This window comes from Vicia villosa, linkage group LG6, assembly GCF_029867415.1.
Source record: "Vicia villosa cultivar HV-30 ecotype Madison, WI linkage group LG6, Vvil1.0, whole genome shotgun sequence".
Taxonomy (NCBI): domain Eukaryota; kingdom Viridiplantae; phylum Streptophyta; class Magnoliopsida; order Fabales; family Fabaceae; genus Vicia; species Vicia villosa.
In genome coordinates this window covers 147,450,296-147,476,192 of record NC_081185.1, presented here as the reverse complement: position 1 = coordinate 147,476,192, position 25,897 = coordinate 147,450,296, and the positions used below count along the sequence as shown (strand labels likewise).

General features: G+C 30.5%; 2 protein-coding genes across 2 annotated transcripts; one reads left to right on the top strand and one right to left on the bottom strand.

Moving 5' to 3' along the window:
- Window positions 1-2,028: 2,028 nt before the first annotated feature.
- LOC131614950 (uncharacterized) lies at window positions 2,029-2,379 on the bottom strand. Its single transcript, XM_058886479.1, has one exon. It carries the CDS (start codon window positions 2,377-2,379, stop codon window positions 2,029-2,031), a length of 351 nt encoding a protein of 116 aa, XP_058742462.1.
- Window positions 2,380-7,523: 5,144 nt separating this feature from the next.
- On the top strand, window positions 7,524-8,840 carry LOC131610396 (polygalacturonase inhibitor-like). Its single transcript, XM_058882339.1, has one exon. The coding sequence runs from the start codon at window positions 7,583-7,585 to the stop codon at window positions 8,615-8,617; it is 1,035 nt and encodes a 344-aa protein (XP_058738322.1). The 5' UTR covers window positions 7,524-7,582; the 3' UTR covers window positions 8,618-8,840.
- Window positions 8,841-25,897: the final 17,057 nt, after the last annotated feature.

The following is a 25,897-nucleotide window of genomic DNA, read 5'->3' as shown; positions in this document are numbered from 1 at the left end:
CAAATCAGGAACATACCTGACTTCAGTCAACAACCTTATTGACTCATCATGGAGCTTGAATCTCACAGATCCAACACCTGCAATCTTGCAAGCCTTGTTGTTTCCCAGCAATACTGATCCACCATCTTGATCACATAATTCCTCGAACAAGTCTTTGTTTGGAGTCATGTGCCAAGTGCAACCTGAATCCATAATCCACTCCTTCTTAGAGTCACTGCTTGAAACCACAAGAACATCAGATGATTCGAAATCATCTTGAACAATGGCAGCGTTGCCATTATCCTTACCTCCATGATATTTCAAGCGTTCAGGGCACACCTTTCTTGTGTGACCCTCCTTCTTACAATGGTAGCACCGAATGCCAGATGCTTCGCCACTGTAAGTCTTCGACTGGCTTTTGCCTTTCTTCTTGTCGAACTTACCATCCTTTCGTAAGAGTTTTCCTTTAACGGCCAAACCTTCGCCAACAGTCGAAGGTTTATGCTCCTTTCGTTCATTCAAGTCCTTAGAGTACAAGGCTGATTGAACTTCTTCAAACGTCAGGGACTCCCTTCCATACAAGAGAGTTTCTTTGAAGTAAGCATGTGATCGAGGCAAAGAACACAATAGTAACAGCGCTTGATCTTCATCATCGATCTTCACATCAATATTTTCAAGATCAAGAATCAGCTTGTTGAACATATCCAACTGCTCAGCCAATACTTTGTCTTCAATCATCTTGAATGAATACAAAGCTTGCTTCAGGTAGAGTCGATTTACCAGCGATTTGGTCATATACAAACTTTCAAGTTTCACCCATAACCCTGATGCCGTCGTCTCCTTTGATACCTGCCGGAGAACCTTATCACCAAGGCTCAACAAAATTGCGCTGTGTGCTTTCTCGATCATATTCGTCTTCTCTGCTGCCGTCAATTCTGCATTCATGGCTGCCTCTCCCTTCAACGCTTCCAAACAACCCTGCTGAACCAGTAGGGCTTTCATCTTCAAGCGCCACAGACCGAAATCATTCACTCCGGTGAACTTTTCAATCTCATACTTTGTTGAAGGCATCTTATCCACGCTCACCGCACCAATTTGTTGTGAATTCAATGCCAAGAACAAAGTATAATGCAAGAGAAGAATAAAGGACAAGGAAGAAGAGGAACACAAGAATTGGTTATAACTGCTATTCTTTCACTTTCTCTTAGAACAAGATTACAAGTTTACAAGAATAACAAATAACCTCTCTCACCCTAAATTAGGATTTGCAGCTTAGCAATGATGAGAGACTAGTATGCTATTTATAATAAAACCTAACATACTAACTAATGGGCTTTTTCAGCAAGGCCCATTACACAAGCCAACTTAATAAACAAGCTAACTTAACAAATTAGGGTTTAAACACTAAAACCTAATTTAACATGCTAACAACCCTAGCATCTTCGACATCTGCATGCTAGACCCATCTTCGACTACAGCATGCACACTTCGACACCAGCATGTGAACAATCCTTCGACTTCATGCTTAACTCTGTCGAACTGTCGAACCAAGAAGCTACCCTTCGACAATACTAGAGTTCGATCCAATATCTCACAACCCTCAATCTAAACTCACTTAAAATAAATATAAAGACAAAGAAGAGAATAAAATGTCACGTGTTTTTTATGTTTAAAAAAAAACAATTATATAATAGAGACAAAAGTATTACTATTAACCCTCTTTCTGAAGCCTTCAAGAGACAAGTGAGTTAGGCAGGAAACCAACAAGATGAAGCCCTCTTTTATCGAAATATTTAAGTCGTCGTGATTGATTATCATGCAGGAAAAATTGACTAAATACTGCACATTCTCTACAAAAACTTAAGTGTCATGTGCATGTATATACTAGAAAATAGAAATGAATGAAATGTTTCTTGTACCAAAAGAAAAATGAGATTTTCTAGATCAATCCCACCCATGTTAAATGCATCCAAATTCCAAATTTATACTAGTACTCTTTATTTTATTTTTTTTGGTATTATGGAGGGCCTAAGCCCAAAAAAAAGAAAACTACAAAGCAATAAGTCTAGCAGAAGTAATTCCACTAGAATCTCCATCCACAAGATGGACTAACCAAGGAGGAATATCTCCATAAAAAATGGTGTCTCCTAATACTTTTTTACCCTCATGAGCAAGCAGATTGGCACACTTGTTGGCTTCCCTATAGTTGTGATGCATATCAACTATATCAAACATCAAATTCTTGATTTGATTCACCAAGCTTCCAGCAGCCATATTCACATTTCCTCCTTTGCTAATACATTCCACAGCTTTGCTAGAATCAGTCTCTACCTCTACTCTTTTGTAACCAAGATCACCAACCAATTTAAGACCAATATATATGCTCCAGATTTCTGCCATAAGGGGGCTACACCAACCAACACACTTGGAGAAACCTCCCAACCAAACTCCATAGCTGCTCCTCACAATACCTCCGCACCCGGAGCTGCCATCATACTAGTACTCTTTAGATTTCTAGTTAAATGCTTGTTTTTCTAAATAAAGTCACCATCTAATTAATGCTAATGCATCACTTTTAATTTATTATTATTGATTTTATACTTGTAATAATTAAAATATCTTAATAATTAATAAATATATTTTTTTATAAAAAGATTATTCTCTTTTTATTTTACTATTATACATATTATCAATTTTATTTAAAGGAGTCATATTGTTTTAGTCTTTTAGAATGAAAGAATATTTTAAAACATACAGTAAATGTTAGAAGAGAAAAGTTACTTTTACACTAAAAGTAACTGTTACACCGTACAAGATTTTGATTTTATAAACTCTTTTACTATTATTTTTTTATTTGTTTTGATAAAAAAAATACATAGAGAATATCATATAACACTTTTTGATTCTATCTGACAAAATTTTAATTATGTCGTCTGTTTTTGTAGAAGTACATTCGGATTTTTTTTTTAATTTGATTTATTTCGTAAGTATATCTATGGAAGCGTTAAAAACCTAGTGAATGTTCGGAAAATACAAATCATTTCAGTTTAATAAATCTTTTAGAGATGCATCTAGGGAACGTGTTAAAAACAAAGTGTTTCGTATATTTACATACGAAACTTTCTAAATTCAAATTTTTTTAACAAAAATGAAACATCAAATTACAGTGTGCAATTTATACATGTATAGATGTATTTTTTTGGTGTACTATTTTTCATTGCCTTAGGGTGTGTTTGATTCAACCGAGGGGGAGGAGAGGGGAGGGGAGGGATTTTAATAGAGGGAAGAGAAGGGGAGGGGAGGTGAGGAGATTTTTTTAATCAGATGGGTGTTTGGTTCAAACGAGAGGAGGGGAAGGGAGGGGAGGGATTTTAATTAAAAATATGTTTGGTTCAGGAGGGGAGGGGAGGGGTTTTGCTAATAATTTACATTTTTATCCTTATTATATTATATAATTGATACAATGATATTCAAATGTGAAAAATTTATATATATTTTTTTGTTAGTAAAATTTCTAATATTGAGTGATTAAAAAGTTATAATTTATTACATAACGTTAAAAAATTGAGTTCACTTAATTCGAATAAAATATTCAAAAATAAATTAAACTATATGTTGATAACAATTTTGAAATCGTAATGAATTATTTAACACATAAAATAATTTTTTATTAAATATGAATGATTTAAATCTTTTAATAAAATAAATAAATTAAAATAAAAATTTTAAAATTTGATATAAAAGAAAATACGATAGAATACATAACAAAATTAGAAAAAAAACATAAAAAAACATAAAAAAACATAAAAGAGTTATAAAAAAAATCAACACAGTGAAATGATTATGATTTATATTAAGGACAAAAATTTCAAAATAATTTGAAGATGGAGAATAATTTTAATAAATTGATATAAACAATTGAGAAAAATCACACAGAAGAGAGCAGTAATACAAAAGAAAATGAATAATTTTGAAATATTAAAATAAAACTGAGGATATTATAGTAATTATGATAATTTTTAAAATATTAAAATTGAGGTTCCCTCCCCTCCCCTCCAAATCCCTCCGATTTGGAGGGACGCAAAAAATGTGTTTTGGAGGGGTTTTGCTCCCCTCCCCTTCCCTCCCTTCCCCTCATAAAATTTGAACCAAACACATTTAATTAAAAATATTCCCTCCCTTCCCCTCCTTCTACCCCGAACCAAACGCACCCTTAAAGTTTAGGATTTATGATTTAAAGTTTAAAAAAATAGAATATTAAATTATAGTGCAATTTATGCGATACATTCTTTGGGTGTACTATTTTCCATTATGTTAGGGTTAGGATTTATGGTTTAGAGTTTCAAAAAATGGAACACGAAAATATAACATAATGTTTTGTATCTACGTCATTCTGATTTCATACGCTTTCGTAAATATACTTACCGAAAAAACTAATTTTTAATAAAAAAAAATACATTTGAATATACATCTACAAAAATAAGATAATATTTTTAACAACGCGCATAATGAGTGGAGTTAAAGTTTCTTAATACATAAATGGCGTAAGATTTTTGGTGAAAACATATTTATAAATATAACTTTAAAAATATTTATCTCTTCAGTCGTTTTTCTTTTTTTTTTTCAATCAACCGGACACATTTTTGTTTCTTATCCTTTAATGTTGATACAGCTAAGAGATAGAAAAGTGGTACTGCTACAAACAATAATTAAAGATGAAGAAGGCACCTCATGAATATGCTCTCTTTATGAAAAGAATCATTTGCCCCCACAGAGCACATAATGACAATGTAGACAAATCACTACAAAATTTGAATTTGGATTTGGTTCCTTACCTTTTATTTTTAGGATTAAATATGTTTCTCATAGGTTTCCTTTTATTCACAAAACTACAAGCCATTTCTTTGTCATATTCATTAAGTATTTCTTTAAACTTTGGAAAATAAAGAAACCAAGAAATAGCCATCTTTAATATATTAAAACAGAATACATGTTTAGGCGCCAACTTTAGACCAAAATCCCGCCTAAACACGTGCATCGCACGGGGTAAAGTACTAGTTTTTGTTTTAGAGAAATATCAATTGAAGGTATTGTTTTAGTGGTAGAAAATTGTTTTAAATTGAAATATCTTTAATATATTAAAACAGAATACATGTTTAGGCGCCAACTTTAGACCAAAATCCCGCCTAAACACGTGCATCCCACGGGGTAAAGTACTAGTTCATGATATAGTTCCAAAACCTCTTTGATGTAATCTTACAGCGGTAAATCTCTTGAGATGTTAAAACGGATTAATCCGACAATAAATGGGCGAGTCCTAGACTAAAAAGGTCGATTCGAAAATTATTATTTAAATTTGACCATAGATAACTTTGGACTACTCGGTCTTGGAAGGCTTCGCGCTATCCGACTCTAAACTTACTTTTTTTATTTTAAAAAATTAAATAAAAAACTCCATAATATTTATTATAAATAAAATTTAAAATTATTTTATTTTAACTATAATACATTTTTAAGTACTACATTATCTCTTATAAATATTATAATTTGTTTCTAAATATATATGTTTAAATTGTATAAAATAATACTTGAATATTTAACATAAGGAAAAAACTAATATAATACGATGAAATAATGTTGATTATATTAATGTATAAGATTTAAATAGAAAGATTGAATAAAATAGAGATAAAATTTAGTGAAGTGATAAAAATCAATGTGTTGTTTTATAGTAAGACAATATAAATGTTAATATATATTTTTTAAATTTATAAGTATTCGGACGTAATGCTCTATCCACGGTTCATATGGGCTAGCCCTAATGAGTATCAGACTTTCCGGGGCTGAGCTAAAAATGCCCTGAAAAATATGTGCTCTAATTTTAAGGCTTAAGCCCTGTGATTTTTCGGGCATATGGGCTATAGCCCATTTTGACTGCTCTATCTCCTGCAAAAGACGACATTTGGAAAAAAATCGAATTCAATTCCAGATGAAAATAATATTTGGCCAGTGTTCACACCCCTGTTTAATTCCTGGTGAAAAATATAATATTTGATCGATGTTCATACCTCAGTTCACGAGTTCAGAATTAATAGAGCCATATTTTCTTAAAAAACAGAGTGCAAAAAATAAAATAAATAACAGTGTACCTTTATTACTTTTTCAACAGAGATGTACAATATCATTTTTCCCATATATGTATGCATGCTTGGTAATCATGACTCCGAATGATATCACAATTCAAAGCATACATATTTTGAGATTAAAATGACTTTGGATTGACGGTGGACAAAATTGATTCTATTAGAATTAAATTTGATATAATTAATTTAATATAATTGAGTTTTAGTAGAATTGATTTATATTTAAATATATTTATATAAAAGTTAGTTGAATTGTTTTTAACATCGTTAACCGGCTCTTTATCAACGTTGACCCTTTCCGGAACTTTTAAGTCATCTAACATATGCAAAAATATAATAAAGCTATTAAAACTGTTTTTTTTTTTTAATTTTTGTCAGAGCTTATTTCAGAAGTACATTTTCAAAATTTGTTAGGTGATTTATTTCGGAAATGTACTTCCGAACTAATGCAGTTTTCAGTCTACTAAATCATCAACAATGTAGTGTAATAGGAGATAAAATGAATGATGTTTACCTCAATTGTAGCTTTCTATGTTCCCTTTAGTATGATCAACCGTTTGAAACTTGATTTTGAGACGAAAAATTGATTGAGAATGATGGAGGTTTTGGAGAGGGTTTGTGATGAAAATGATAAAATAGTGAAGGAGGGAAAACTGTATATGAACATATTATTTCAGAGATACATCTCCGAAACAATACCTGATACTTAAATCTAACATTTTTTTTATAATTTTCAGGACGCATCTCCGAAAACACCACAAAATGAGTGTTTTCGGATATGCATTTCTGAACTCTGAAAAAATCTAAAAGAAAATTATTTCAAACATGCATTTTTAAAATAGGAGTATTTTTGAATTTTCGTTAGAAATTCTTCCCATAATGGGTCTAAAAAAACCCTCAAAAGAAAATGTCTACAATAGCCGTGACCCCCATGACCCAAGGGTCTTGCATAGGATCTTGAACCCTCAGAAAAGCCCAATTGATACAATAAAGTTGTGAGGGACTTAAAAGATGGATTATATAGATGAAACATATTTAGTTAGGCAAAATCCAAATAATTAATGTTTAGGCAGTCTTATGTAAATGTATGGATTAAAAAAAGATAAAAGTTAGTAGTAAATCATTTTAGAAGATTTGACTAAATTCATTTGTGTATGGTTTATGCCAAACTAAGACTTGCTCTCTTTGGATGCTCTAATATCTCTTGAATCAGCTTTAAAATAATCAGACAAAGCCGTAAACATATTCCATATTTTTTGTCTTTTCATCTAATAAAAGCAACCAACCAGCATTCAACAAGTCACGTGTTTCACATTATTTTATAGGAGTGGATTTTCTCCGAATTGTTTATCCAGTCAAATCTGAACCACACGTTAACAGGTTAACCATTCTATAAGTATCAAACACCCTCCAACTCAGTACTTACCATTCAACCTTCTAAATTTCCAAACCCATCAAAAATGAGAAACATGTTTAATCCTGCAATAGCTCTAAGCTTCCTCTCCCTCCTGTTACTCTCCCCAGTTACATTCTCTGAGAAATGCAACCCACAAGACAAGAAAGTTCTCCTCAAAATCAAACAAGAACTCAACAACCCTTACCTTCTAGCCTCATGGGACCCAAAAACAGATTGTTGTGACTGGTACTGTATCGAGTGCGACATCAAAACTCACCGTATCACCGCCTTAATCATACAAGACTCCGTACCATACACAAATCTCTCCGGCCAAATCCCTCCTTCCGTCGGTGACCTCCCTTATCTCCAGAATCTCGAATTCCACAAACTTCCCAGACTCACCGGCCCAATCCAACCCACCATAGCCAAGCTCAAAAACCTCAAATATCTTTTCATTGAATACACCAATGTCTCAGGCCCAATACCCTCTTTCTTGTCTCAACTCACAAACCTCCAGCTTCTTCATCTTTCCACCAACAACCTCACCGGTTCAATCCCCAGTTCACTTTCACAATTACCTAACCTCGAGTCCTTACACTTAGACAGAAACAAGCTCACAGGCCCAATTCCAGAATCATTCGGTTCATTCAAAAAGCCCGGGCCAGACATCATCCTATCTCACAACCAGCTTTCTGGGCCTATTCCAGCTTCATTAGGCCAGATAGACCCAGAGAGAATAGACTTATCCCGAAACAAGCTTGAAGGTGATGCATCTGTGCTTTTCGGTAGCAAGAAAAGGACACAAATACTTGATGTTTCAAGGAACTTGCTGTCGTTTGATTTGTCAAAGGTTGATTTTCCGAAACAGAGTTTGATATGGTTGGATCTGAATCATAACAAGATATATGGGAAGATTCCGGTGGCATTGACGAAAGTGGAAAATTTGCAGCAGTTTAATGTGAGCTATAACCTGTTGTCTGGTCAGATACCGCAGGGTGGTGAATTGCAGAAGAGGTTTGATGTTTATGCTTATTTTCACAATAAGGGTTTGTGTGGGTCACCACTTCCACCATGCAAAGTGATTAAGGAGATGGCTTAGCTAAGTTCTAAGTGAATTTCTTGTATGTTTTAATAAAAATAAACTGTAATTTGGGTACACCATTTGAATATGGTCTATGTTAAATTGCTGAGTATGTTGTATTTTTATTTAGATGAGGACTAAGTTATCTTACGTACATCTCTAAAATGTTGGGTATTATTACCTGACTAATGTGTCATCAAGGAAAAAGATAATATATATAAGTTATCATATTTTAACTCAATTTAGTGTGTGATAAAAACAATAATATATGTCTCTTAAAAATGCTCTAAATTGCATTCATGGTGATTTGTGTTATGCAAATAGTGAAGTTTGGAAGCATTTTTTCATTTCATATTTTCTACAATGGAGACTCTCGTCATAAGGAAGAAGAATAAGGTGAAATACACAGTTAGAATAAACTAAAAAGGCTAGAAAACTAATATAGGCTAATATTCTCCTCAAAGTTGATTTTAAGAATAATCCAAAAAAATCTACACTAAATTATTATTTTTTTATTATTTTAGTTTCTTAATAAATATTTTTATATAAATTGAGATTCAATTATAGGATCACAAAAGAGATATATATCTCTCTCTCTCATATATATATATATTTAAATTTTAAATACTTTAGCTATTATAAATCCAACTTTATATCAATTTATACGAGACTTGATCACTAATTAACATTTAAATTAAATAATTTTTTTCACATGTGTAAATTTTTAATTTTTATAATGAGACACAATGCATAATCAAACTTTCGATCTTCCAACAAACTAAAATAATGAATTTGATATTACTAATTGAAGAGTCGGAAGAAAGCGGAACTCCAAGACCTTATAGTTGATATTGAAAATATGTGTGACTTTCTCTTATATAGATCCAATATTCTAGTCATTTATTTATAGATCCAACATTATATTTTTTCCGTTCTATAATGAGTGATTCAGTATACCATTTCTCATAGATTAAGAAAAGTGTATTTTCTCTGTCCTTATTTATGAACAATGATTTTTTTTAGGTTCATTGAATAATGAATTTATCTTGTCTTTTATGTAACTAGATACATTCATTATTCAATGAACTTAGAAAGAGCATTTTTGCTTATAAATCAGGCCGGAGTAGTATAAAAGTAAAATAAAATATTATTTTTACTATAGTACCTTTACCATGTATTGGAAATGGTGAAAATTGTAATAATTAGAGGGTAAAATTGAAAAAGTGCATTGAAAATTGAAATGGGTCGTTTATTTTAGAACATCATTTTATTTCAAATAAGTCACTCATTGTAGGACAAAGGGAGTAATTATTTATCGTAGATATTGAATTGAAGCATTTACTCTTAAATCCAACCATCTTTCATATAAGTGTGTTCTCACCTTTTACTCCATGATCCAATAGTCAGATCGGGTATGCCATCAAACCGGTGGGAACCGACGGTTTAATTTTTTTTTACTTTTTTTTTAAACCTTTTTTTTAACATTTCTTTTAAACTTTTTTTTAACTTTTTTTTAATATATTTAGTAGTATATTACTTAAATAGCATTCTCACATAGTTTTTTTTCGTTAGTGACAAATTAAAAATTTTATTGTCTATTTATTATCTTTGCTAATAAATTTTCTTAAATAGGATAAACATATTGAATTTTATTTGATTTTCTTTTTAGGAGGATCCTATTTTAAATTAAATTTGGTATACATTGGAGTATTTTGTTATAAACTATTCAATTAAATTATGTTGTAATTAGATTTTGTTTGCAATTAGACTTTGTAATTTTTTACTATTTTGTTATGTGTGATACCTTTGTTTAAAATTTGAATTTAAGTTATGAAATTGTGAATTTATGATATGATATTTTTAAAAAATTTAAAAGCTAGTTATATTTTTTTAGAGACTGAATCATCCGGTTCGACCGGTTTTATACCTATATAAGGAAAGGTCTATTCAACCGAGTTATCCAGTTTAATCTGGTTTAAGTAGATTTGGTCGTGCGGTTCGACCAGTAACCCAGTGGTTCGACCGATAAACCAGTGACCCAATATCCTCACCGGTTCGATGAACGGTCTGATTTTTAAAACACTATTTTGTTCTCCGCCAATTTGAACCAGGACTCATGTCACTTGTTGAGATGTCAAGAAAAGATGAGAGCAACAATGCTTTAGATCATAAAGAGAATGAGAAATTACATTGTCACTCAAAAAATTTAAATATTATGTATGTTATTAGGTCATCTCTTGGTACATTTCATTCATCATAACAACATAATATTTGAGATATCTCAATCCATCCCTGGATTCTTTTGAATATTGGGCGAAATTTTAACTATGTCCTCAACTTTCGGAGATATACATCAGAAAACACATTCTTTTTATTAATATTTGATTTTTTTTCAGAGATGTATATATGTAAATAATTTAAAATCATAAACGTTAAAAAAATTTCATAATAATTCAGTTAAAACAAGATTTCGTAGATACACATACGAAATAAATTGAGATAATTTTATAATAATTTAGTTAAGAGAAGATTCCGTATATACACCTATGGAATAATTGGAAAATTTTCATAATAATTTAGTTAAGAAGAGATTACGTACGGAACAAATTAAAGTTGAGTAAAAAAAATGCTTCCGTAAATACACCTCCGAAAACATGAAGTATTTTTGAAAAAGCGGATGGTGCGTGAGAAGCCGATGGATGGAATAAGAAAATTTCTAATATTATAATTAAATATATTTAATAATATTAATATTTTTTTGTGATTTCAAAATTTTGTAATTAATTTAAATTTAAATCGTTTGTATAGTACTAGTACTACATACAATACAAAGGCACTTTGACTCGCAATAATTCAAAGGAAAAGGGCATTGTGACACGCAATAATCGAACTTGTACAAGCCACCTCCTGATCTTTGAAAATGAAAGGAATCATTTCCTGTCTACTTTTTCAAGGTTCAAGCCCCACACTCTACATTGACTAATGATAAATGTGGACAAATAAGTACTTCTAAAATTTTCTTTTTTTAATATATGAATTAACTTGGTTTTTGTCACAAAAAAAAATTAATGAGATGAGTTAACTTGATTTCTATAAAAAAATTTACTTTTTTGTTTAATGATATAAATTAATTTAGTTTCTGTTAAAAAAGTACTCTTAGAGTCCTACGTTACTATTCTACTTATGAAACAGAATTAGTACTAGGAATTTTTTAGATTTATGTTATACCGTCTATGTATATACTCGATAAATTTATAAAATAATTTTTCTTAACATTAGAGTATGTTTTTATTTTTTTTATAGATTTTTTTTTATATACAAAGATGGGCCTAAGTCCAAAAGAAAGACAAAACTACAAGAAAGAAACTCGAGAGCTCGAATTTCCCGAGGAATCCTTAGTTACAAGGGGAAGCAGGAAATCCGGACAATCTTGAAAGAAAAGAGGTCCAGGATCATGAGGAGGACTCTTTTTGGTCATAGCGTCTGCACATCTATTGGCCTCACGGAAGACATGGGTGAAATTCACAGCTATATTCTTCGCAATAAGAACCTTTATATTTCTAAGCAGTCCACTAGCTGCTCCATTCTGACTACTCGTATCATTGAGCTTTGAAACGATGTTTTTGTTGTCTGACTGAAGCTCAATCCTATTATAACCTTTTCCAATGGCAAATTTAGTACCTTCCAACACTGCCCACAGCTCTGCTATCTCACTGCTGCAAATTCCAATATGTTTTGAAAATCCTCCTATCTAACAACCTTTGTCATCACGAATGACACCTCAACACGTAGCAACCATGTTATGATTAACGGCGCCATCAACATTAACACAAATCCATCCAGGAGGTGGAGGTTTCCAGATCACACTAGTGATAACTTGATGCTGGGCAATAATCACACGATGCAGCGCTGCACTCGCTCCATATTCCTTGGCTTTCACAATCACCTGCTGTTCAAGGTTGCTCGGCATAACGAAGTATTCGTCATGAATCCTATTATTTCTCCAATACTAGATGATGTGACAAAATAAGCTTAAAATACCAGATGGTCATGAATCCTCTTTTTTTATAGATTTTTTATATGATAAAATAAGATTAATTATTTTATAATTTTTAATAACATTTTTTTATTAAAATATGTAATTGTTATTAAATAATGATAATCAATATTATTTTAAAAGTGGAAAACAATAATTAAAAAATAATTATCTTTTTTGAACAAGTGATACTCCCTCCTTTTCACAACGCGTGACTCAAACCACCATTTCATACGGATTAAGTGGGAATAATATTTTTATTATAATACTCTAATCATATTGTAAATAATAAAAAAATTATTAATTAAAAGAGAAATGAATAAAATGTATTAAAAATTGAAATAGTTTTTATTTAAAAAACAATTTTTTATTCTAAATGTTTTACTCGTTGTAGGATAGTTGAAGGACAGAAGGAGTACAACTTAAAAAGAACTGAAAAAGTAGGGGTGTTCAAAACGAAACCGACCCAATAGAAAACTGCAAAATCGAACCAAACCAAATCGAAACCGCAAAAAACCGCATATGGTTCGGATGTGTTTGGGCCATTTTTTAACAAACCGCGCGGTTCGGTTCGGTTTGCGGTTTGTATTTTACAAACCGAATCAAACCGAACCAAACCGCATCATGTTACAACCCTCCAAACTTCAATTAACTTATATCCAACCCAAACTCAAACCTATTATGCCTTAGTCTTACGATTACTAATAATTTTCTCTTCCTCACTTAAGGTTTCAAGTCAGTCTTCTTAAATCTCTCCTAGCGGTATTGCACCTTTTTTTCATCTTCTTTTCTAAATACATATCGATCACATATTCTTTTCTAGTCTTTCACCTCTTAAGTTCGTTCTTTTTCATCTTATTATTTTTATTCTACTGTTCTCTCTTTCAATTATGTTTTTAATGTTCATTTTCTTATCTAATGGCATCTCTTCCGCTCTTTCTTTTTCGTCTTCTATAATATTTCATCTCCTTTTTTTTCTATTTCATTATAATGTTTTTGATATTATTGTATGCTACTATTTAATGTTTTTTATTCCATTTTTATCTAATATTATTTTTGTATATTAAATGGAAAGTTATTTTCCAAATATGATAAATTTTGTTGTTATTTGATAACACATAAATGACTAAATACAAAGTTATGTTGTCATCAATATGTGTATGTATGGCTCAATAAATTTTAGTAAAAAAAACCGAACCAACCGAACCAATCCAAACCGCATTGGTTTGGTTTGGTTTGGTTCGGTTTTATTTTTAAAATTCAACTGAACCAAACCGAACCGCACACTTTTTTCTCTTGCGGTTCGGATGATTTTTTACGTCAAAACCGCCCAAACCGCACCGCGAACATCCCTAGAAAAAGTATAAAAAATTGGAATTGATATTACTTTTTATCTAACTAGTCACATGCCTCTCATTATTACATTCTATAAGTAGAAATAGTCCAAAGAGTAGCATTTTGATACCAACCAAAAATGGAACTGTGTTTGGTGGAGATGCAGTAGTATGAATTATGCTATGCTTCCTCTCAGTCTTCTACTTCAAACGTTTTAAAATACTAGTAGTGTCGTTTAAAAGTTTTACACATATATTAATAATAAGAAATTTAAACATATTGTTATAATAAATGGTACTTTTAGTAAATTAAATTATGTACCTAAATAAGTTAAGAAACTTACAAATAAAAAGTTTTTATTGAAAAAATAAATTAATTAATCAATTCTAAATATTTAATATAAATAGTACACAATTTTCAAAAAAACAATTTTACATTTAGTTCTTAACATGTACCTTTAGAATATACATTAGCATTATCCAACTTATAAATATATTAGAACTAGTGTAAAGTGAAATTATTAAAGAACACAATTTAAAAAATAGTTATCATTATTACATTAATAAGTAAGAATAACATTTATTTTAAAATAAATTTTATTTATTAGAATGATTGAAATCAAAGGAGTAATACATTGTTAAACAAACGTGGATTTGCAAAAAAGTTGCCAAGGGTATCATTGAATTTGCGTTTGAAAAAACAAAATAAAGAGAAAAAAACATAAAAATAACTAATAAAATAATAATAAATCTGACCATATTCAGTGTACCATTGATTTGTTGTAAGTATATGTTATCAGTACATTAATTTATTGTAATTAGTTTTCTAAACAGTTAAGTTAAAACTTGTATGTTATTTAAAAAATATATAAATTTAAGGTGCATATCATATGACAATTTTAGCCACATATCATCTTAATAATAAATTTAAAATCAACCATAAAATACTTAATAATAAATTTAAAATCAACCATAATTATTTTATTTATTAAAGTGAGACTATATTAAGAATAAATAATAATAATAATTTAATATTCTATTAAAGTTTATGGAGAATTTCAATCAATCTTGATGAACAAGATTGTTATCTGTACATAATGACAATGGAGAAAAGCGAAATTTGAAGAAGAAAGAAAATTAGGGTTTTGAGAAAACAAGAGGAGAAGATGGCGATTTTCTGCAGAGTTTCTCTCTGCCCACAAGTACATTTAAAATAGAGTTACTCCCTCTATTTATAGTTTTATGTTAGCTTGCTCCATAAGCCAAAGTCCAAAACTAAATATTCAAGCCTAAGTCGAAATCCTATGTCGAGGCTATCTCCTTCGACACTTCGACTGCTAAACAACTCAACATGTAACACCATTCTAACCCACATGGAATATTCGCAATATAATACAAATTAACATCAAATAAAATCACCAACAAGGGTGTCATATCGTCATGAAAACATCACAAACAATAGTTCTGCTCCGTAACACAGATTGCATCAACAATTCATTTCAAAACTACATCTCATTCTTCATCATAAATCAAAGCATATTATCTCGCAGCGGAATCCACAACTTTAAACATCTTTAAAATAGTTCTCATAAAACATCAATTTAAGCTTCATGGTTCATGAGTCATAGCTCAAAACATCAACATCAAAATCCTTTCAAAGGTAATTCATTGAAATGTAATTCAAATTCAAAATAATCAAAGTGAACATGATAGGTCTAGAACATAATGACCCATCCTGATGTTTCCTCTTTTCAACACTGAAACCATATTTATTCTTTTCAACTATTGATGTCATTGAAGTATGGCCTAGTAGATAGTGTCATATTCATTCATCTCTGCTAGTTGCAGTTGGAAGGCACTTGTGCTCTATAACATTAAGTTCAATCTTGAAGGTTCTATTTTGAGACATGGGGGCCTTCAAGATTAATCTTCCACTTGAGTCGACAACTCTCATCATCTTGTCTTCGATCGACACCTTGTAGTTCTTTTCAACCAAGTTCCCTATGTTGAGCAAATTGCATTTCATGCTTGTTATGTACAACACATTTGAAATTACTGACATTTTACCATCATTCCTCATAATCAAGACATGACCAATACTTTCAGCTTCTAAAGTATTGTCATTTTCAAATTTCACCTTGTTCTTTATAGAGGGCTTTATGTTGACAAACTATTATTTCCTTCCAGACATGTGTGATGAGCATCCCGAATCCAAGTACCATTGGTCCTTGAATCTCTCATCATCTCTTGTTGTGACCAACAATATCATATATTCTTCTTTATATTTTGCAAACTTTGTATCATTTTCTTGATTCTTCTATTTTTCGAGACAATCACTAGAATAATGACCATACTTCTGACAATTGAAACACTGAATGTGACTTTTGTCAGGTTTTCAACCACCATTTCTTCCTTTGTTTGTAACACCACCTCTTTGGTTGTTTCGGTATGAGGGCTTTCTCTTATTCGACCATCTTCCTTCTTACTGATTTCGACTAGTCTAATTATTGTAGCCTCCTTTACCTTTGTTGTCATTTCAACTTCCTTTGCCTTTTTTTCTTTTCCTGATTGATCCTGCAAAGCCACACCGCTCTTCGACTTGCCTGCAGCATTTTCATCCATTCTTTTTTTATGAGATTCATGCGTCCCTTGAAGCTCTTCCTTTGTCAATATCGACAAATATTTCGAATTTCTATAGCAACGACCACATGGTCGAACTTTGGAGCCAAAGACCTAAAGATCTTTGCAACAATTGATCTTGATGTTAAGACTTCTTCATATACCTTGATTTGATTCACCAATTTCGTAACCCTAGAAAAGTAATCAATTATGCTTTCACTTTTTTCCTTATGAAGCAATTCATATGTTTTATGAGTCTGTAATACACCTATTTCACCTTTTATGTGCCTCCAAACGACTTTTCCAGAATTTCCCACGCTTCTTTTACAAATTCTGCATCACTTACTTTTCCGAAATTATTAGGACTCACACATTAATGAATTATAAAGAAAACTCGATAATTCTTCTTCTACAATTCTTTGTGTGCAACCTTTTCTTTAGTCGTAACGTTTTTCGCAAGCGTTGCTACCTCTTCTTTCACAAAATCCCAAAGATCTTGATAACAGAAAACAACCTTCATCTCCTTGCACAAATTCTCATAATTGTCAACTTTCAGAATGAGAAGACTCGCGGAAAATTTTCCGTTTGGATGATTCACCGTCATCGTGATTGTCTTCAAAGAATTGCTCAGTCAGTGCTCTAGATACCATATGTTGGAAATCCACCAAAAGCTATGGAGAATTTCTATCAATCTTGATGAACAAGATTGTTATCTCTACATAATGACAGTGGAGAAAGAGAAAATTGAGGAAGAAAGAAAATAAGGGTTTGACAAAATAAGGGGAGAAGATGTCGATTTTCTACAGAGTTTCTCACTGCTCACAAACTATGAAAATCCTTTTTCACTTTACAACTGCAAAATTCTTTAAATACAAGTACATTTAAAATGAGGTTACTCCCTCTATTTATAGTTTTAGGTTAACTTGTTCCTTAATCCAAAACTCAAAACTACAAAAGCTCAAAACTACCTATTCAGACCTAAGTCAAAATCCTATGTCGAGGCTATCTCCTTCTACTCTTCGACTGCTAAACAACTCGACACCCACAACAATTTTGACATATACTTAGTTTCGACACAAAGGATTAATTTCTTATCAATTAAATAATAATAATTAATATTATTTTAAAATTTGAAAACGATAATTAAAGAAGAATATAAGTTCTTTGAAAAAGTGATACAACTTTAAAACAATTGAAAAAGTATAAGAAATCGGGATTGATATTACTTCATCTAACAAGTCACATGCTTCTCGTTATTTTCTATAAGTAGCAATACTCCAAAGAGTAGTACTTTTATGTTTTAACGTTTTGATACCAACCAAAAAGGGAACTGTGTTCGATGGAGCTGCAATTATGAATTATGATGCGCCTCTTCTCAATCTTGTAGTACAAACGTTGGTTGTAAAAAAGTTGGTAAGAGTTAGACCTGTCAAATAGGCCAATTCTGTCCACTCCGCCTTAATCTGGGCCAAAATATTTAAATGAGTTGGTTTGGTCCGCTCCGATTGTTTAGTGGGCTATAAAAAATGAGTTTCAACCCGTTTTTCAAAAGTCTGTGCAACTAAAAGAGTTAGTCAGATCCGTATTTTAATATTATAATTTTAATTTTATAGAAGAGATATATTAAATGAATGTTACATAATATTTGTAAAAAATCATCATAAACTTAATTAAATGATATTTAAAATATTCATCAAATCAATATATATATATAAATGGTTGTGAGATGAAGAGAATAAGTATCGGTGATAATATTAAGTTACTTTATGTTTTTAATAAATTTTAAGAAAAAAAAAGATTGAGATAAGATATGATTGCATAAATGTGTTTTTAAGTGATAGAGAAAAGTTAAAGAGGATGAAATTATATTTTCAAAATGATGTGATCAAAGAAATGGTTGTGAGATGAAGAGAATAAGTCCGATGCAGTGATTAATATTATCACCGATACTTATTCTCTTCATCTCACAACCATTTCTTTGATCACATCATTTTGAAAATATATTTTCATCCTCTTTAACTTTTCTCTATCACTTAAAAACACATTTATGCAATCATATCTTATCTCAATCATTTTTTCTTAAAATTTATTAAAAAAAAATTTTAATAGGTCAGTCCGAAATCCATTTGACCCGGTCCATAAAAAACATACGTCCGATGCAGTGGCCGAGCCATGAATTTTAGATAGCCTAGGCAAAAAATTTAACTACAAATTACATGTGACATAATATATAAATAGTCATATAGTGTGCTACATAAGAGAGATGAAACCTAACATACGAATATTGTGCTAAATAAAATTAGGAGGTAAGTGCTCTCTCTAAGACCTCTTTGCGGTGAATGTTCGAATAATATCAACATCTTTAATTGACTTGAATATCTCCCGCTCGGTGTAACATATCATCAAATCATTGAACCATAAATTATTGATCTTGTTGAGCAAATTAGACTTGACAATCCTCATTGCTGAAAAAACTCTTTCAATGGATGTTGTCGACACCGGTAATATCAAGTCAACTCAATAAATTTGTAGACTAAAAGATTACTTAAGGAGTGACTGATGCAGTTGGAATGCATGTGTGAGTTATTTAATTTATGAATGAATTTAATTGTCTTAAATTTAATAATAAACTTAACTTAGAAAAAATTTGAGGAGAGCTTACAAACCTTATCTTAATGGACTGTTTAACTTAGGAGGAGCTTACAAACCTCATATCCTTAGTAGACTTTTCTATCAATTAATTTATACAGGGGATACAAAACTATTAGAAATTAAGTAATTAAAAAAAAGAAACAAACAGTAGAAAAAAACATTAAATAAAAAATTTATTGAATAATAAAAACCTAATCAAATAAAATTACATGTTTTCTATTTTTTTAATAAAATAAATAATCTAATAATAATAAAAGAAAACATTTTTTGTGTTTTTTAAAATATTTTTTAACACTAGAATAAATTAAGTAAATTACACAAAAGACTAAATAAATTAATTCTAAATTAATTCTAATAAACTAAAATAAATTAATTCTAATAAATATATAAGACAAGTGCTATATATTAGGAAAATGTTAAGGAGTACTCCAAGAGCACTCTTTAAGTAATTAAAATGGTAAGTTTTTTTAAAAAAATGTGTGTATTTTTAATCCATTAAAAATGTATTAGAAATTAAAATATTGACGTTTATATAAAAAAAAAACTTTATTGAGTATCTTAACGAGTGCCCTGAGGACACTCGTTAGCAAGAACTCTTTTGTAATCATTGTTTAGTTTTAAAGGAGTTTTTTTTCTTAAAAATTTCTGTTTTGATTCATAAATAATTAATTGGGTTGGGTCTGGACCATTGGTTATTCATTTGTTTTAATTTTCACACTCTATTTTTATTAATTTTGCCCCTAATTTTATCTAAAAATTGGTCATTAAATTGGGAAGAGTACAAAGAACATTGGGGTTGAGCCCGGACGCATGCCCGGGCTGGCTGGGCCATAGAACCGCCAGTGGTCCGATGGACTGGACTAAAAAAGTATGATCATATTTTTTTAAGGTATTTTACGACTCAACCCGCGCTAAATTATTAGACTTTAGAACTAACTCGATGGATCAACCCCTTTTGATAGCGCATTTGAACAAACAAAATAAAAAAAAGCACATTAAAGGACAAAAAAAAAAAACAAAAAAGTAACTAATAAAACAATAATAAATCTACTATATTTAGAACATTAATTTGTTCTAGTTATACCTTATTAGTTTCCTATACATTTAAGTTAAAACTTGTAGTATTATTTAAAAACTATATGAATTTAAGTTTGCATTAATAGCAATTCTAACCACGTGTTATTTTGATAATAAATTTAAACTCAATTCTAATTATTTTATTTATTAAATTGAGATTATATTAAAAAAATATAATAATCAACCACCACTATTACTTTTAATAATAATATAAATAATAAATAATATAAATAATAATATATTAATCAGCTAATAATAATAGTAATAATACTAATAGAAAATAATAATATAGCTAATATAATATCCAACTATCACTATTAAAAATAAAATTATTTTTAAAAATTATAATTATTTATCTATTATGCAATAGAATATATATATATATATATATATATATATATATATATATATATATATATATATATTGAGACTATATTAATAATGATTAAAAATATATGAGAAATAAATATAACAATTATTTAACAAGATAGTAAAAAGTATATGTTAAAGAATTGAAGTAGCGAAATATAAATAATATAATAATTTTAAAATAGTACTAAAGGTATGATAGCTTAAAGTTTATAAGTATTTCATTTTAATATTTTAATAATATAAAATAAAAATATTTTTTAATTTTATTTCTTAAAAAATTCTTCATTTATATTATATTAATATTTATTTATTATTTTTTAGTATATTAAACTTGTAACTTGCAATATGAGGATGTTTTCTATTTTTTTTAGGAATCTTTAATTTTTATTTATTATATAAAAAAATTTAATTCTTATTTATTATATAAAATTATAAAATTTAATAATACTAATATAACTATAAATTAATTTTAATAATTCATTTACCATTAATATATTTTAATTGTAAATTATTTTTTAAAACTTTTTTCATTTGTTTTATCTTAAATGATCATTGAATTGATGGTTTATAAAGCTGTTATTTTCAAAAATTTAATTATTACATAATTATAAATTAATTTTAAAACTTTCTTTAATATTAATATATTTTAAATATTAATTATTTTTATAACTTCTTCCATTATTGTCTCCCTTAAATAGCCATTGGATATATATTGTTTATAAAATTATCCATTTTCTATAATTTCATTCTTAAAAGCTCTCCATATTAAGATGGTGCAAATACCCCCTCCCTCATACTTGTGGTGTGGATGGCAACAGGGGCGACGGCAGCGCCCGGCAACCTAGGGCAGTTGCCCGGGCTCTTCCTTATCTCGCCTGCACTTCAAAATCTCATCGCATTGCTCTCTCTTACTCAAGAAATCGAAATATCAAAGTCAATCTTCTCTCTTTTTCACTTAAGAACCGTGATTGTGTTTAGTTGGCGAATCGTCACGAATTCTCTTCTTCTCCTTTTTCCTTCACTTTTAAGCTCGATTTTGGATGCGGAATCATTGTTGTGATGTTATTCATTGTTGCAGGTTGTGGCTTATGAATCGGTGAAGAATTGTTGCCGAATTTTTTCGTTTCGTGCTATGCTCACCAAGTGTTCGGTAAAATGCTTGAACCATGTTCTTTTATTTTTCTGTCTTGAAATCTCTTGGTTGCAGGTCCGAGTTGCGGTTATCGTGTTTACGCAACATTGTTTAGTGATTTATATATTCAAGAAGCATCAAAGAATTATGTTCATGAGTTGCTGTCTAATTTCCTTTTTGTGCTTGTTTATCTTGGTGTGTGGTTCTGGTCTGCATGGTTCTTCTGTACTGTTGTATGTATCCGTTTAAGAACAAATTAATTGTTTACTTTTTTGCAGAAGATAATATTGATATACACGTGATTATAAAAATTGAAAGTACTGATTCCATACCAAATCTTCACTTCAGATGGGGTTAGTTCCTTACTACATAAAAAGTGGAACTTTTCAAGATACAAATGTGGTTGTCCTTGTATAACACAAATAGAACTTTTCAAGTGTTGAGTGTGTTTTTTTTATAGATTTATTTTTCAAATTTTTAGTAAGTCTTGTACTCTTCACATGACCTAAGAAGAACATAACTTCACATCTAGCTTTTACTATTGTTTTTCCCTCTTGTTAGTATTGTGCACTCATGATATTTGCTGCTATGCTACAAGACTAAGTGCATTTCATGGACTATGATCACTTTCTTTCTTAATTTAGGTTGCCATTTCATGCAAATATGTTATGGTAGCTATCGTTTGATAATGACATACACTACTTGCATAGTTTCATCCTTCAGGTCAAATAATGGAACGATGGTGTGTTTTGGTGCTTGTTTGTTTCTGCACTGTTGGTGGTTGATAATTTTCTTATTTTCTTACAATATCAAAATACCACCTTCCTAGGTGGATTGAAGACACTATTGTGTTTTAAAAAGTATGCTGATGTGCTTTCAACTCTAACCGTCATAGACTCATAGTTAACCTTGCTCTTAAAGATACCCAAACATAATCACATTCTCTGTGCAGGCGTTGTAGTATATTCCAGTAGATTTGATAATGTATGAAAATGAATCTTTTTGAAAAATGATAAATTAGGAAAATCGATCCATCATTTTGTGGAGCTTCAAATTTGATTTTTCAACAGTCAAATATTTTGCGGTCTTTAAATTTTTGCCCAGGCTTTATTATTTTTCTGGCTTCGCCACTGGATGGCAAGTGGTGTTTTCCACTCGAATGCGACAAAATGTCTTTCTCAATAAAAACAAAACAAAATAAACTTCCTTATTTTCTTCTCAAGCAGAACTACAAATGCTCTGATTTCTTTATTGCACAGAAATGATATATAAGCACAAGATGTGACGTCTTGCTGAGCACACAAAAATAAAAACAACTTCTTTTCCCATCTCCCCATTCTATTGCAAACAAACCCTTTAGCCTAAAAACACAAATTTTCAAAAGGTTCACATGAAGTACCATGAATGTGAGGGGTGCTGATATCCTCCCTTTGCATAACCAACCCCCGTACCAATTGATCTTTTTTTTTGTTGGGTTTATCGATATTTGTCCCTTCCTCTTTTGGAATCAAATAAAAGTTAGATGGCGACTCTTGCTTTGTGAGTTAAGTTAATCAATAGCCTAATCTCCAACTTTTACGTCGTGACACAAAGGTATGTTAACTTAGCCAATTTGGTGGTCAGAGGAGGCATGACCAGACCAGAGGTATGTTAACTTAGTCGTTTTGATGGTTAGGAGTATTGTGGCATGACTGGACCAAAGATATGTTAACTTAGTCGATTCAGTGGTCACGGGCATTGTGCTATGATCAGGTAAGAGGTATGTTAACTTAGTCGATTTCATGGTCAGGGGCATTGTGGCATGACCATGCCAGAGGTATGTTAACTTAGCCTAATACCTCCAGTGGAGGTCTGAGGTCGTCGTCATTCTCGACCCTTACTTATGTTTGATAGTAAATCGTTGTTCGGTCTCTGTACCTGATGAATGACATATAAATGATTAAATCACAAACAATTCATATTACTCAAAATGTGATGTCGAAATTTGCATCTGATTGTTGTCCCGGTGAGATCAATCGATCCGTCTTCTTTAACTTCTGATTTGTTTAGTTCATGTGACATCTTGGTTTCTTTGGATCCTAATAAATAAAAAATAATATTATCAAGTCCAATCTATGTCATTTTTCTCAATCATAATTCAGAATTTTCTTTTTTTCTTTATCTCAAATTCCATCATCTCTCATGCTTGTCTCTTTCTCTCATATTTGTTCATCTAATAATTCTTTATTTTTCTTCAAATTTTTTTATTTGGCTTGACTGAAAATTTTTATGAGTGACCAAAAATCAAAGATAAAGTGAATATTTTAATTTTTCCTTATTCTTTTCTTCTTTTTAAGTTGAACCCTAAAATCTCGATTTATTAAAAAAATTAATTTTTTAATTGCTCATAAATTGTTTTCTTTATAATCAATTGATTTTATTGTTCTCTTTATAGTATGAATAACTATTTTAAATCGTTTTATTGTTCTAGGATGAAGAAATGTTTTCCTGTGCTTTCTAGAGACAGAGCTACTTCTTCGTCTAATATAATAGCATCAAAAACTCAACATCCAAGTGATATAGATGCACCGTATGTGCATGGGAAGAAACATAGACAACATTCTACAACTTCTAGTGTTTCTAATTTCCATCATTAGAAGCATGATTGTTTTTTTACTATTTTAGATTTGCAGCTTTTAATGTGAAAAACTATTGAGGATGGTTGAATTGTATCCAAATGAATTGATAGATGTGCTAGAAGTGGTGGTGCGACATCGGCTTTAGAATTATGTTAGAAATATTCAATGTGACCTAGAATTTATAAAGTTAAAAGGACTTTTAGAGATCTTTGTATAAAACTCGTGGAAATAAATAAGATCAACATATTTGATATAGTTTATAAGCTTCTAAAGTTGACTTTAGTCTTGTTGGTAGCAACTGTAGGCGTGGAACGTGTTTTTTCAGCTATGAAGTTTGTGAAGACTCAGATATGTAACAAAATAAGTGATTAATAGTTATATGATCGTCTGTAACTTTTCTAGAAACAGATGTTCTTGGAACAACTATTTAGCTCATTTTCAAAAACTAGATAGTAGACGATTTTTATTGTAAATGTATTTTATTCAACAATATTATTTCTTACAATATAATTTAGTGTATACACTTTCTTTCATGTTTAGTCACACCAATATGTAATGTCTGAATCCGCCCCTGCTAGAGGGGTACAAAAATGAAGGAGTTTTGGTGTTTTAGGTGTTTTTAGAGAAGGTAAGAAGTATCTGCCATTGTTGGGCTGGTCAAGGTTTTCTTCGTTTCCTCTCCTTTTTTCTGTTATTCATGCTCTCCCTCTTTTTTTACATTTGCTGATGGTCTAATTTTATATTGCAAACGTGTCCCCTTCACTAGATACTGAATAGTCACGATTAATAGACTGTTAATAGCCATTCATGGCCAATTCGTGTGTAACCGTCCCATTCACTAATGTTGGTCGTAACAGATAAATGAGTTTTATCCAACCTTAGAATATTTTAACGTATTCCTTTTCAAATGACTTTTGAGGGACCCGACGAATTGAGCTCGTGATGTGCGCGGAACTCGTAGTCCGGCCACATAAAAATCCCGGGATGTACATATACCAACTCAGAAGTTGACTTACTGGATGACATGCGCACGCTTGAATTTTAACTAAAATCGATTCTTAAAGAATTCCAAATCATAAATTAATATTGAAATTGGTGTCCTAGTTATGCTTTTGAGAAATGTTGATCAATTTTTAGGATTATGGAATTGAAAGCGGTTGATAATTACAAAACTAAGAAAATATGTTGTTGAAGAAAAGTGAATCAAGGAGCAATATTGGTGAAAATTTTATACCCTCTGGTTATCTTTGACTTGTTAAGGACAATCACTTAAAAATATCGAACAATATCTCAAATGTTTGTTTTCTCTCATGAGTAACTATATGTAATTATTACTGAGATACAATTGTGAGTTGAAAATTCCATATTGCTTGAAAAATGATCACTTTATAAATGAGAGGACTCTTTTACTTATTTTATGGTTTATAATTAATATGTGGCGTCTCTCTCATTTAAATG

Bases quoted from the DNA above. Each gene is read 5' to 3' on its own strand.
- LOC131614950 (XM_058886479.1), bottom strand. From the start codon at position 2,379: ATGGCAGAAATCTGGAGCATATATATTGGTCTTAAATTGGTTGGTGAT.
- LOC131610396 (XM_058882339.1), top strand. From the start codon at position 7,583: ATGAGAAACATGTTTAATCCTGCAATAGCTCTAAGCTTCCTCTCCCTC.